General features: G+C 39.2%; 2 protein-coding genes across 4 annotated transcripts in view; one reads left to right on the top strand and one right to left on the bottom strand.

Annotated features, from left to right (window-relative positions):
- The window catches only part of LOC133648149 (uncharacterized), a 228,875-nt gene that overhangs the window by 51,999 nt on the left and 161,901 nt on the right, over positions 1-14,975 (top strand). The gene's annotated exons all lie outside the window — the stretch shown is intronic.
- LOC133647726 (FACT complex subunit SSRP1-like) overlaps positions 1-14,975 on the bottom strand; it is a 53,986-nt gene that overhangs the window by 19,938 nt on the left and 19,073 nt on the right. For all 3 annotated transcript variants that reach the window (XM_062043412.1, XM_062043411.1, XM_062043413.1), the window contains exons 4-8: positions 11,220-11,325; positions 7,283-7,476; positions 7,102-7,202; positions 6,902-7,031; positions 519-622 (exon numbers count right to left, since the gene is read on the bottom strand). In XM_062043412.1, coding sequence (XP_061899396.1) covers positions 519-622; positions 6,902-7,031; positions 7,102-7,202; positions 7,283-7,476; positions 11,220-11,325 — 635 coding nt within the window. The remainder of the gene's footprint in view (positions 1-518; positions 623-6,901; positions 7,032-7,101; positions 7,203-7,282; positions 7,477-11,219; positions 11,326-14,975) is intronic.

Below are 14,975 nucleotides of genomic sequence, written 5' to 3'. Positions count from 1 at the left end.
CAAAATATTGTGGTAGTTAAATGTTTTCAAACTTGTATTTACCCAGGAATATCCCATTGAGATTAAGAAAGTCTTTTACAAGGTATTCTTGCCACACACATTCTTGCCCAAAGACACAAAGGCAGTGACTAGGATGGTGGAAGCCAGACTCGTAGCAAAAACCCTCAAGTTTCTGGGAGACCGCGCCGCCCCAAAGTAGTATTTTATTTACAAAATAGTATTCAAAAGTGTGATTAATCTGATAAAAACAATTACATTTGACAGCACGACTTTCAATACAAACTGATCTAGAATTTTTAGTACTTAAATGTTTTTGCTTTAAGTTTGTTACACGTTTTCAATTTGGCTTACGTATCTTGTTTTTATAATTGTATTTTCCTAAACCTATACAGCCCGTTGGGGCTGCTTGAGCTGTTTCACACATGCTTTATAAATACACCTTGACCTTGAAGTGGTTTATTATTGTAGTCGTAGATGAAATCATAACAGGGCACAATATCTGCAGCACGTAAACTCACTCGCTCATGTTGAGAGATAGCTCGATGGTCTCTTCTTTGGAGAAGAGCAGAATCAGGAAGTGGTAGCGCGTCTGGCCTTGCTTGATGGGAGGATCCAGACTGATCTACACCAAAGGACAAGAAGCCGAATGTGAGCAAACTAGGGTTGTACGGTATAACTACTTCTAAATCACTAATCCTGGCATCCATGGCGACAAATAAAGTATGTTTCTTACAAGTATCATTGTCACTGGAGGATGAGGAATAGCTAAACATGCTTCACTACTAAGGGTGTAACGGTACACAAAAATTTCGGTTCGGTACGTACCTCGGTTTAGAGGTCACGGTTCGGTTCATTTTTGGTACAGTAAGAAAACAACAAAATATACATTTTTTGGGTTATTTATTTACCAAATTTGTAAACAATGGCTTTATCCTTTTGACACTGCTTTAAAATAGCTCTGTGTGTGTGATGGATGTGAGCGACCACTAGGCTGATCAGTGCAACAGCAGGCAGTCATGAATGCTAAGCATAACAATAACATACATATACACACAGGGTCCATTGCCAGGGTTAATGTGGTCAACATATATAAAAAAAAAAACTAAATAAGATAAGGCTCAGAATGGTTTCTTAACAAAATCTTTCTACATACACTACCGTTCAATTTCTGTCTTGCCTCTGGTGAGGGCGGTCGCATTTTTCTCCGCTCCCTCCTTCCCTGCTTGCTCTCTTTGTTTTTGTCTTGTCTGAACTATTTTGAAGCCTCTTTTCTTGAGCTGTCCTCAAATCTAAACATCAAAATGAATTTGATCAACTGGACTCTCGACGCAATTGACACAGTCTTTTCGACAAGGAAAAGAGGTTCGGGGGAGCCTGGCTGCCCTGATGGAACCATTGCTGCGGGGTACGTGAGAGATTCCTGGAATACTTGGAGAATCATGTGCCTCTCAGTCCTTTCCATCGAGGACGTGGAAGACATCTACCTATTTGGAGCTGTGATCGCAGGGCATTTGCTGATTGGGCTGGGCATTGCTCTGGTGTATCGTCAAATTCGGAAGACGATGGCAGCCACTCAAGGGGCCAACAGGCTGTTCAACGCAATGGAAGGATTGGGTCGTGCTGTGGGATCACAGACTGGAGCGATTGCTGATTTGAATCGCAAGGTAGATTCCATCTTGATGAAGTTATAGAAAGAATAAATTGGAATTGTCAGAGCCAGCATACGGAGCAGGAATGTCATTGTTTTGACTGCTCGAAGAAAAAACAACATCTTAATCTACGATTTGACTCCCTCGAATGGCCTTGAGGAACAGGCTGTTTGAAAACACTCCCCTGAGGACTCCTCAAAGATGGACGCTTTGACCTTTCCCTTTTTTTCAAAAGCACCTGGGTCGGACTCTTGAACTCTTGGGGCCGGCCTCGGCCCATAAAGACAATTCCAACATCTCACCCAAGTTAATTGGGCATACATGCACGCACACACCCCTCCCCAAATCAACGCCTTCACCACTGCTTAATTCCTCCGGGGTTGTGGGGGCTGAGCAGCGCTCAACAGCAGCTGCCGGCCTCCAAAGCCCTGTTGGATGACTCTGTTGCGAGTTGTTGTGATTACATGTACCATGTTTATGTGTGCCATGCTATGTGAGTTTTTTTTCCTCGGACTCAGTCTGGACCATTCCTGAGGGTCCAGCCTCAGACTGATATTTTTTTTTACTTCCCCCCTTCCCCAATGTCACCTTTTTCCCACCTTTTTAAGGAGCGCCTAAGTGAGGCTGATCCGTTGGCGGTCCCGTCTTGTCTCCCTGTAACGTATGTCTGCTCTTAGCGGGATTGTGCCAAAAATGTAATTTCAGTTCTTATGTGTCTTGTACATGTTAGAATGGACAAATAAAGCTCTGAATCTGAATTCAAAAGTTTGGGGTCACATTGAAATGTCCTTATTTTTGAAGGAAAAGCACTGTACTTTTCAATGAAGATAACTTTAAACTAGTCTTAACTTTAAAGAAATACACTCTATACATTGCTAATGTGGTAAATGACTATTCTAGCTGCAAATGTCTGGTTTTTGGTGCAATATCTACATAGGTGTATAGAGGCCCATTTCCAGCAACTATCACTCCAGTGTTCTAACGGTACAATGTGTTTGCTCATTGGCTCAGAAGGCTAATTGATGATTAGAAAACCCTTGTGCAATCATGTTCACACATCTGAAAACAGTGTAGCTCGTTACAGAAGCTACAAAACTGACCTTCCTTTGAGCAGATTGAGTTTCTGGAGCATCACATTTGTGGGGTCAATTAAACGCTCAAAATGGCCAGAAAAAGAGAACTTTCATCTGAAACTCGACAGTCTATTCTTGTTCTTAGAAATGAAGGCTATTCCACAAAATTGTTTGGGTGACCCCAAACTTTTGAACGGTAGTGTAAAAAGTCCTTTTTTTGATTGATTGAGACTTTTATTAGTAGATTGCACAGTACAGTACATATTCCGTACAATTGACCACTAAATGGTAACACCCCAATAAGTTTTTCAACTTGTTTAAGTCGGGGTCCACGTTAATCAACATTAAACTGCCTCAAGTTGTTGCTCAGATTAAATAAAATGACAACACTTTTCTTCTACATATAAAAAGTGCAACATTAAACAGTTTCAAGTCAACTCAGCCTCAGATTAACTTTTATTTTCTCCGCCCAGCCTTTAACCCTGGTGACTTTCACTCAATCTTCATGTTTTTTGCCAGAAAAATCAGTTCATCCACATTGTCTGCAGAAAGAAGAAGTGGGTCAAAATCTAGTTTTTAATGCAATATGGTCTTAAATCTGCTGCTATAAAAGCACCAACGGTATTTGTTATTGCTTTAGCCCTGTCTGACTCGCCGAGGAGAGGCTGCTTGAATGCGGTGTTTGCACGACGCTCGTCTTTCTCTCCGTTGAAGCGATGTTCAATTGGGGGTGGTGACGCTTCAAATGAGTTAGCATGTTTGACGTGTTGGCAGAAGCATACCCTACCACTGCTGAACAATGTCGGCAAACCGCTTTTGCTTTGTTGTCGTAGCCCGGTCGCTGCTAGCATGCCGTGTGTTGTGCCTATGTGTGCATTGTTTTCACAAAGTACGGTACGCTACTTAATATGTCCGTGTGGAAACTCGTTCGGTACACCTCCGAACCGAACCGAAACCTCTGTACCGAAACGGTTCAATACAAATACACGTACCGTTACGCCCTTATTCACTACACACCGTAGGAGGATACAATAGCTCACCGGCGTCACAATGTAAACAAATGCCATGGGTGGATCTACACCTGACATTCACTGTAAGTGTATCTAGTCAATACTACTATGATTACATCAATATTTTTATCTTCACAAAATCTGTTTTTCTTTTTTTAAAATGTATATTATGTTTATAAAATCAGGAAATACGCCCCCCTGGACACATGACTTAAATTATGACCAATGTATGATCCTGTACCTACTTGGTATCGGATCGATATCTAAATTTGTGGTATCATCCAAAACTAATGTTAAGTATCAAAACAAGAGAAGAGTAAGTGATTATTACATTTTAACAGAAGTGTAGATAGAACATGTTAAAACAGCAAATAAGCAGATATTAACAGTAAATGAACAAGTAGATTTTTAAATTTTTTTTACAGCTCGTCCCTCATAATGTAGACAAAATAATAGGTACCATATTTTTCGGACTACAAGTGGCAGTTTTTTTTCATAGTGCGACTTATACTCAGGAGCGACTTATGTGTGAAATTATTAACACATTAGCGTAAAATATCAAATAATATTATTTATCTCATTCACGTAAGAGACTAGACGTATAAGATTTCATGGGATTTAGCGATTAGGAGTGACAGATTGTTTGGTAAACGTATAGCATGTTCTATATGTTATAGTTATTTGAATGACTCTTACCATAATATGTTACGTTAACATACCAGGCACGTTCTCAGTTGGTTATGTATGCCTCATATAACGTACACTTATTTGGGGCGGTATAGCTCGGTTGGTAGAGCGGCCGTGCCAGCAACTTGAGGGTTGCAGGTTCGATCCCCACTTCCGCCATCCTAGTCACTGCCGTTGTGTCCTTGGGCAAGACACTTTACCCACCTGCTCCCAGTGCCACCCACACTGGTTTAAATGTAACTTAGATATTGGGTTTCACAATGTAAAGCGCTTTGAGTCACTTGAGAAAAAGCGCTATATAAATGTAATTCACTTCACTTCACTTCACTTATTCAGCCTGTTGTTCACTATTCTTTATTTATTTTAAATTGCCTTTCAAATGTCTATTCTTGGTGTTGGCTTTTATCAAATACATTTCCCCCCCATTTATTTTTTATTTCCCTTCTTTATTATGCATTTCCGGCCGGTGCGACTTATACTCCGGAGCGACTTATACTTCGAAAAATACGGTAGATAAATGACACAATATGTTACTGCATACATCAGCAGCCAAATTAGGAGTCTTTGTTTGTTTACTTACTACTAAAAGACAAGTTGTCTAGTATGTTCACTATTTTATTTAAGGACTAAATTGCAATAATAAATATATGTTTAATATACCCTAAGATTTTTTTGTTCAAATAAAGCTAATAATGAAATGTTTTTGTGGTTCCCTTTATTTAGAAAAGTATCAAAATACATTTTGGTACCAGTACCAAAATATTGGTATCGTGACACCCCTAGGGATGATACTCGAAACCGTTTTTCCCGGTTGTTCGATAAGAAAAGAACCGAGTCCTCGGATTCGAATCCCTTTTTGAGAACCGGTACCCGTTATCGAGACCACTATAGTAAAGAAAAAGAGTTGGTTCTTTATTCGAATCCCTCGGAACGAATCCCGTCCCGACCAGAAATGTTCCGTGTGACATCACAAGAAATGGCGTCACGTAGCTCAGTCATTAGGCGCAGATAGGGAAAGCAGGAAAAAAATGGACGGGAAAAAGCGCTCCAAGGTGTAATAAAGTTCAAAACAAAAAGGTATAATCCAATGAATAACTTTACTGAGAGATTTGAGCAGACTACAAACACATGACGAACACTTTTACCACCAACCGGAAACATAGCAACCAGGCTAGCAACGCACCTCCTTTACGGCAGCTGTCGCAACGTTCTTAAAGCAACCGCAGCACATACATATATATGACATCTCCCTTTTTTTACTTTTGTTTTTCTTTACTTGTAAACTAAACCAAATCACACTGTATATGTGTTGTCTGTCTAATTATAAATAATGCAGACGAGGCGTGTTGGCTGAGTTCTTGACGTTTACTTTCACAGCGTGCTCATAACCTCATTCATACGTGACGACATGCAACACTTTTCGGGGCTACCGCGCATGCTCGTCACTCCCGTTGCATGCTGGGTAGTGTAGTTGTTATATTCCCTAGCTCATAACATCTTTCCCCCGAAATATATACCGAAATAATGTTAACTCAATAAAGTGTATTTCTTTTTTTAGCTTTAACTTTTCATTTTTTAGCAATGTAACCACATTTGCAAACAACTTTTCTCTTCATAGAATTTTCTTTCAATAAAGAAATAAAGTGCAAAAATGTCAAAGCATCATAACAAACAGTTATGTCAAATAGCAGCAGACTTGCACTTTTTGGAGAGCTGTATTATTTTCAGTTTTGTGCCCAAGGGACTGATTTTATTTAACACTATATTATTATTTATACACCTATAGTGATCACAGAGACAGGTTGTTTTTGTGTTACTGTATATCTTTGTTTTTCTGAAAAATCCCACTTAATATACTTTGGGTAACAACAGTCAATATTTATTTATTTTATTTTATATTTTTAGGGGGGTAACAGTCAATATTTATTTATTTTTTAGATTAAATTGTTTTCTTATATAATAAAAGTGAGCTTTTGTTAAACCAAATATTGTGTGTTTTTTTCCATATACAACAACCTATCTGGACTCGATAAGAGAATCGATAAGGAATCGGTTGGATAAGAGGATTCGATAATAGGCTCGAACTCGATAATTTCTTATCAAACATCATCCCTACATGAAGGAGAATGTATTTTCAAAACTGTTTTTTTATATCATTATAATTGGGGTTTACATCAACAGTATCTTTATAATAATGTAATTTTAAATGGAAACACCTCAAATCAAGGGCTTTTCTCAGCATTTTTTAAGGAGCGCTTAATTACACATCGAAAAAAAACATTTTTTAAAGTGCTTGACAGCACCTGAATTTCTACACACCCTAAGATTTTGTGTTAAAATAAAGCCAATAATGCCATTTTTTTGTGGTCCCCTTTAGTCCGAAAAGTATTTGGTACCGGTACCAAAATATTGGGATGGAGACAACCCTAGAGCAAACATTTGTAGTAACACCCAAGTAGCAGGTCTCAAAAGTCTGCCTTACCACAAAGAACATCTGCCTCTGGTCCTTGTGTGGCAGCAGGAATAGACGCAGGACGGTAGTGTAGGGAATCTTGTAGTCAAACGTCTTACCATGGAGGTGAAGGAAGGTTGGGTAGATGCGGATGTCATATCTGACAGACAGAAGGTGTTTAATGCGAGTCACTCATGCATGATAATATATATTAGAGTGGATGCATGTACCTTCCTCTGGGTGTAAGACAATGCAGCTCTTTGAAGATACACACGGCGTCTCCCGTTGCCTGGATCACATCCGCCTTCGACAGCACGTTCTGGGCGAAGGCCTACAGCGAGGTCAACACCAGCTTTTAGCGGTAAGGTCTTTACGGAGGAAAGCAGCAGAGGGAACGTTTGCCCCACCCACCTCCACGGGGTCCTGCCGCTCGTCGGACTGGCTGGGAGGGACGTAGAAGCGGACCTCCATGAGCGACACCTCCGTGTCGTCGTTCTGGTGGAACTCCAGCGTGACTTCATTCTTGCCCGTGGCACACTGGGAGACGTTAGCCAGCGGGACCTCGAAGGCCGTATTGTCGTTCACGTCAAACGACAAGAGTGGCCCTGTGAAACATGATAAAACAGACTAAAATCTCACTTCAAAAACACTTCTGAGCCTTCCTTAGCTAAATGAGCACGCCCGGGGCCGCCCAGGGGTAAACTGGGGCACGATGGTTGTCCCGATACTAATATTTTGGTACCGGTACCAAAATGTACTTCCATACTTTTCTAAATAAAGGGGACCACAAAAAAATTTGAATTATTGGCTTTATTTGAACAAAAAATCTTAGGGTACATTAAACAAGCGTGTCTTATTGCAATGTAGTCCTTAAATAAAATAGTGAACATACTAGACAACTTGTCTTTTAGTAGTAAGTAAACAAACAAAGACTCTTAATTAGTCTGCTGACGTATGCAGTAACATATTGTGTCACCTATTATTTTGTCTACATTATTAAGGACAAGGGATAGAAAATGAATTATTAATCTACTTGTTCATTTACTGTTAATATCTGCTTACTTTTTGTTTCAACATGTTCTATCTACACTTCTGTTAAAATGTAATAATCACGTATTCTTCTCTTCTTTGATACTTTACATTAGTTTTGGATGTTACCACAAATTTGGGTATCAATCTGATACCAAGTAGTTACAGGATCATACATTGGTCATAATTTAAGTTCTCATGTGTCCGGTACTTTTTAGAGGCGGTATAGTACCAAGTACAGTGTTTCCAACACATTCATTTATTTGTGGCGGCCCGCCACGAAAGAATTACGTCCGCCACAAATTTAAAAAAATAAGAAGTTTTTTTTTGTCCTGTCCAGCTTTTCAGGCAAATCATATAGTTGATGTAGATGCCCATATAGGCTGTTCAGATTTACTTTACAAAAGAGAAGTGTAGGATACTTCTCTTGTTGCCTTATTTGTATTTGACCACTACTGTTTTCTGTTTATTTGTTACTGACTGTGGCAGGACACCTCTGCCTCTGTTTCACTTTATGTTGCTGGTAAATAATATGGTTGTAGTAGTAGGCTAAAGTTAAATTATTTAGTATGCACTAATTAAAGGGGCAGAGCTTTAAGAGACATTGTAGCTTTTATATTTTATAAGATATATTTTTTGTAAGAACCACAATTAATAAATATATTTCAGTGAATAACTTATTGTTCAAATCTGTATATAAATATGTACATAAAGTGTTGTAATTATATTGTAAAATGGATGGATGGATGGATGGATGGACGTTTAAAACAAAACTGTAATTATTAATTAGTAAGTATACATTTTTTGAGCCTTTTTAGAGAAAATCATATCATTGTAGTAAATTACGCAAATTACTTGTTGATGTCATGGTGACCACGCCCATAGCCACGCCCCCACCGCCACAGGTATCTTGGCAGTTTATGGGAAACACTGAAGTATGATTCATTAGTATTGTGGTACTATATTAGTTAAGTACCAGTATACCGTACAACCCTATGGGGCACTAAGCAGAATTTTATTTGAAAGGCCCTACCCACCAGTTACCCTAATTTTTTCACACTTTTTTAAAGATTTGTATACTTTTTTGGATGCATGTTTTGTACTAAAATAAATTCGTAAGAAATACATTGTTCAATATATTTTTTTTGGGTGCAAAATAATAATTTGACATTACAACATAAATACCTAAATCTTCCTAAATCAAATCCTCCCCGTATTCGGTACCTGTGCCTTTCAAAATTAGGACTAGGGCTGCAACTAACGATTAATTTGATAATCGATTAATCTGTCGATTATTACTTCGGTTAATCGATTAATAATCGGATAAAAGAGACAAACTACATTTCTATCCTATCCAGTATTTTATTGGGGGGAAAAAAACAGCATACTGGCACCATACTTATTTTGATTATTGTTTCTCAGCTGTTTGTAAATGTTGCAGTTTATAAATAAAGGTTTAGTAAAAAAAAAAAAAAATTAAAAAAAAAAAAAACAAAAACCTCTGCGCATGCGCATAGCATAGATCCAACGAATCGATGACTAAATTAATCGGCAACTATTTTAATAATCGATTTTAATCGATTAGTTGTTGCAGCCCTAATTAGGACTAATGCTGTGCGCCACAGGAGTCAGTGTGAGGATGTGAGAACCTTTTAAGAAAAAAAAGAGGAAAATTGTGGGGGGAAAAAATGTAACATTTCTATCAGCACAATGTGCTTCCACAAAAACCCAGCAAAAACTTTTCTACACTATATTTTACCTTTCCTTTTATTCTCTTTTTGAGACTTACATGTCCATGTAATGTACCACAGAATGTTTTGTTTATTTACTAGATAATTTACTAACATTATTATCATTGAAAATGTCATGTAAAATTCTATAACCCATGTGTCAAACTCAATGCCCGGGGGCCACATCTGGCCCGCCCCATTATTATTTGTGGCCCGTGATTGCCTGGAAAGAATGTGCATCAACTTTATTGATTAATGTATCTAAATTTTGACAGAAAAACAATCATGAAGGCATGCAAATGCAGCTCTTAACTCAATATTATTTGATGCAACAAGCTACAGTAGGAAAGGGATTTATACGGCCCCATTCCTGGGTGGGTCTCGCATGAGAGGAAGAGGGGGTTGGTTAATCATTTTGCAATGCAGTCTGCTGAAAATGAGGGAAAGCTCCATTCTACATAGCAACTGACGCTGTGGTCAAAGTTGGAATGGCGGCTAAAGTGGATAGTGCACACCCGCAATTCGTCACGTTTCACGTGTCAGGTAAACCAAATAGTACCTTCTCAATCTCAATTTCTTGCCTTTGTGTCATTCAAACCCTTTTTCTTATGAAAATTCTACACTAGCTGAAATTAAGTTGTCACTTTGCAGGGTTTCCCACACATTCATTTTTTGAGCCTTTTTAGAGACAATTATATAATTGTAGTAAATTATGCAAATTACTTGATGATGTCATGGTGACCACGCCCATAGCCACGCCCCCACCGCCACAGGTATCTTGGCAGTTTATGGGAAACACTGCTTTGACTTTTGATTCCAAAGCAGGTTTTAATAATAATTTTAAAAAAGGAAACCTGGTCGCTGGCTAATACTACTACTACTACTACTACTAAATTAACTACAACTGGTTCAAAACTAACAGTGTTTGGATTGTAATTATCCAAACATTATTGGCAAAATGAACAGCCGTCAATGTGTGAGCGACCGGAGGCAACAACAAGTAAGCAATCAATTGTAATTTTATTGACATTTCTTTTTTTTTTTTAAACGCGGAAGTGATATTTTGACGCAAAAATAAATGTTTAAAAACGTGGATTTTTGCATTTTTTGCAGGAAATTCACATGCCTGAAATTTGCTAATATATTGTTGTCAGTGACGGAGCCGGAAGAGGCTAGGAATATGTTAGCTGTAAAATGTCATATGGAGTGCCCTGTCATTCATGAATTGACATGTCACGTGCACCTCTTCACACAAAACTGGGCCACCTACGGATTACAGAGGGCTGCGTGTTCTGTCTGTAGGGCCGGACGGGATGTAGAAGACACCATTGTAAAAAAATAAAAACAGGCTTCGCTACACATCATAAAATAATGTAATTAGCTCCGCAAGATATCCATTGGTCAACTACAGACAGTGTACATTGGATTATTTAGTTCAAGGTCAAATTAAATTGGATTTAATCGACAAAAACGTGGAATCTCTTCATCAAAACGGAAGAAAAGAGATACTAGGATCTTCTGACGATGATAGCACTACGATTGACAGCTGTGGTGTGCTGTGTGTGCTGTGTTGTGATGAAGTTTATTACCAGAGAATTTGGCTGTTCCCCAGTTCCAGCCCTTCACGCACAGGTCCTTCTCTGTCAGCTCCACGCTGTAGTTTGCTTTGAAAAACTCTGAGATCTTCTCAAAGTCCTGATGAGAGGAGACAAACATGGAGAGTTACAAAAGAGGCCGATGCTTGACAAAACGTATTATCTAACCCAGTGTTTTTCAACCTTTTTTGAGCCAAGGCACATTTTTTTCATTGATGAAATGCGGAGGCACACCACCAGCAGAAATCATTAAAAAATGAAACTCAGCAGCCGATATTGACGATAAAAAGTCGTCGTCACAATTGTTGGATATGACTTTAAAGCATAACCAAGCATGCATGACTATAGCTCTTGTCTCAAAGTAGGTGTACTGTCACGACCTGTCACATCGCTCCGTGACTTATTTTGAGTTTTTTGCTGTTTTCCTGTGTGTAGTGTTTTAGTTCTTGTCTTGCGCTCCTATTTTGGTGGCTTTCTCTCTTTTTTGGGTATTTTCCTGTAGCAGTTTCATGTCTTCCTCGACTGCTATTACCCACACCTGCTTTGTTTTAGCAATCAAGAATATTTCAGTTGTTTTTATCCTTCATTGTTGAGTGTCATGTCATGTTCGGATGTACTTTGTGGACGCCGTCTTTGCTCCACAGTAAGTCTTTGCTGTCGTCCAGCATTCTGTTTTTGTTTACTTTGCACCCAGTTCAGTTTTGGTTTCGTTCTGCATAGCCTTCCCTAAGATTCAACACCTTTTCATAGGGGCACTCACTTTTTGTTTATTTTTGGTTTAAGCATTAGACACCTTTTTACCTGCACGCTTCCTCCCGCTGTTTCCGACATCTACAAAGCAATTAGCTACCTGCTGCCACCTACTGATATGGAAGAGTATAACGTGGTAAGTCTGTCGATCTCCAGACAGTACAGACACTCAACAACGGCACATTATTTGCGGATTATAATTACTGGTTTGCAAAAAATATTTTTAACCCAAATAGGTGAAATTAGATAATCTCCCACGGCACACCACACTCACGACACACTAGTGTGCATAATGGTTGAAAAACACTGATCTAACCCACTTACAAAAAAACGAAAAAAGCAGACAAAGGCTCAGGGGGCTAATTAAAGCAACACTATTAAAACCACGCCTGTTGCTGGGGCCTCCCAGGACCACAGGAGGTGAACATAATCCATCTAACCACTTTGTCCTCCTCCTCTCAACACCGCTGTGGACAGACATCGTCTGTTTAGATTGCAAGCGCAACACACACACACACACACAATGCCTAACACAAAGTCAAACACACACACGCACTGTCCTCGTAGTACACACACGTGGAAGTGATTGTGGAGCGCACAGAAGAAGAGACTATGGAAAAGAGAGTTTACGCACCTGGAAATGTGCCTGTCGCCCCTTATTACTGCTCGTTAGAGCCCAGTGAGTTTCATCGGTTTGTTTTTTAGCTTACAACAAAATGATGTTTGGAAAAATTGCATAAAAAAAGCTTTAGAAAAAAGTGTTTTTGATGTTATTGTTTTGAATGATAGAAAATAGACATCTTAAAACACATGTATCAAACTCAAGATCAAAGCCAGATCCAGCCCGAGACGTCATTTAACGTGGCCCGCGAAACCCTTGAAATAATGTGCATACTTCATCTTTCTTACTTAATAGGATAGGATAGGTTTTTATTGTCATTGCACAAGTACAACGGAACTCTGTTTTCAGCACAAACCCGTTCAAGATGAGACAAACAAACAGTGTACAGGGTTACAGAACAGGAACGCTGATGGGTCGCCACGAGGCGCCCCGTAAAAGATGGGGAAAAGGTAAACGCTGGGAAAGGATGAGTAAAAAGATACAATCTAGACTGGGCACCTAAGGGGGTCCAGTCTGGAGTGGGAGAAAACCTCCATAGCAAAGCACATATACATATTACAATGTACATCTCCAGATATCTAGCAACAGAGGGGAGGAAGTGGGGGGTCATGGTGGCAGGCCGCAGCTCTCAGGCGCTGCCCAGCCTTCCATCAACCCTATGGGATTTGCGTCGAGGGCGTTGGATTGGGAGTGGGGTATGATTTGAATGTGATTAAAAACATTTTTTTTTAGCACCGCTAATTATTATATACCGTATGATAATTTGTAAAAATAACAATAAATTCCTAAAATCTGCTTGTCACCCAAAGAAAGTATCCATCACTTTGTACGTACACAAATCCAATAACCAAATGCATAAGCAATAATATAATGAGGCGATTATACTTTTATATTCTTACATTCACTGTTACAAGCGGCCCTCTGGCTGCCATGTGGCCCTCCATGAAAACAAGTTCCACACCCCTGTCTTAGAACAAAAAAACATACAGGTCAGTCTGTCAAATGGGCATTACTACTATTACGGTTGAATAATTTAACACGGCCCTCCAAACATTTACATACAATTACTGGTAAACGACAAGTAAAACTAGCACTGTAATACTTAGAACTGTATAAAGTATTAAGTCAGGCTCAAGGCTGCCACCTGATTCCTTGTTCTTATTTCAACATTTTAATTGAAAGGTTTTGGAGTGTGTAAAATAATCAATTGTTTTGGGGGCCACCGCTCCTTTTACTATTAGTCCCATTTTGTATATTCTAGAAAACCAGCATCCTCTACAGCAGGGGTGTGGAACTTGTTTTCATGGAGGGCCACATGGCAGTCCTCAGAGGGCCGCTTGTAACAGTGAATGTAAGAATAAAAAAGTATAACCGCCTCATTATATTATTGCCTATGCATTTGGTTATTTGATTTGTGTACGTACAAATTGATGGATAACTTGCTTTGAAATGGTAAGTCAAGGGTGTACCCCGCCTTCCGCTCGTGTGCAGCTGAGATAGGCTCCAGCACCCCCCGCAACCCCATAAGGGACCAGCGGTAGAAAACGGATGGATGGAAGGTGACTAGCAAATATTTAAGTGTTTATTGTTATTTTTACAAACTATAATACGGTATATAATAATTAGTGGTGCTAAACATTTTTTATCACAATTTCTATTCATCTCGATAGTAAATTGATTAATAATTTTCTAAAAACTAATTTTTTTTGGACAAATTAATTTAAAAACAATTTTTTTTTAGGCCATCTCTATGCTTACTTGGTGCACGTATGTGGCATACGTCAGCAACCAAAAGGAGGCTTTGTAACCTGTAAGCTGTTTTGTTAAGGTGTTGTTATTATTATACATTGCAAAAATCAGTTTGAATGGAGAACTGTGTTAAATCGAGTATTGATTATGAATCAAATCCTCACACCAAGAATCGGAATCAAATGGTGAGTGGGTTCCCTCCGGGTACTGCGGCTTCCTCCCACCTCCAAAAGACATGCACCAGGGGATAGGTTGATTGGCAACACTTAAAAATTGGCCCTAGTGTGTGAATGTGAGTGTGAATGTTGTCTGTCTATCTGTGTTGGCCCTGCGATGAGGTGGCGACTTGTCCAGGGTGTACCCCGCCTTCCGCCCGATTGTAGCTGAGATAGGCTCCAGCGCCCCCCGCGACCCCGAAGGGAATAAGCGGTAGAAAATGGATGGATGGATGGATGGATATATATATATATTAGGGCTGCAACTAACGATTAATTTGATAATCGATTAATCTGTCGATTATTACTTCGATTAATAATCGGATAAAAGAGACAAACTACATTTCTATCCTATCCAGTATTTTATTGAAGAAAAAAAACAGCATACTGGCACCATACTTATTTTGATTATTG

Source organism: Entelurus aequoreus, linkage group LG04, assembly GCF_033978785.1.
Source record: "Entelurus aequoreus isolate RoL-2023_Sb linkage group LG04, RoL_Eaeq_v1.1, whole genome shotgun sequence".
Classification (NCBI taxonomy): domain Eukaryota; kingdom Metazoa; phylum Chordata; class Actinopteri; order Syngnathiformes; family Syngnathidae; genus Entelurus; species Entelurus aequoreus.
Note: the sequence above shows the minus strand (reverse complement) of the source record. Positions and strands in the feature narration are given on the sequence as shown.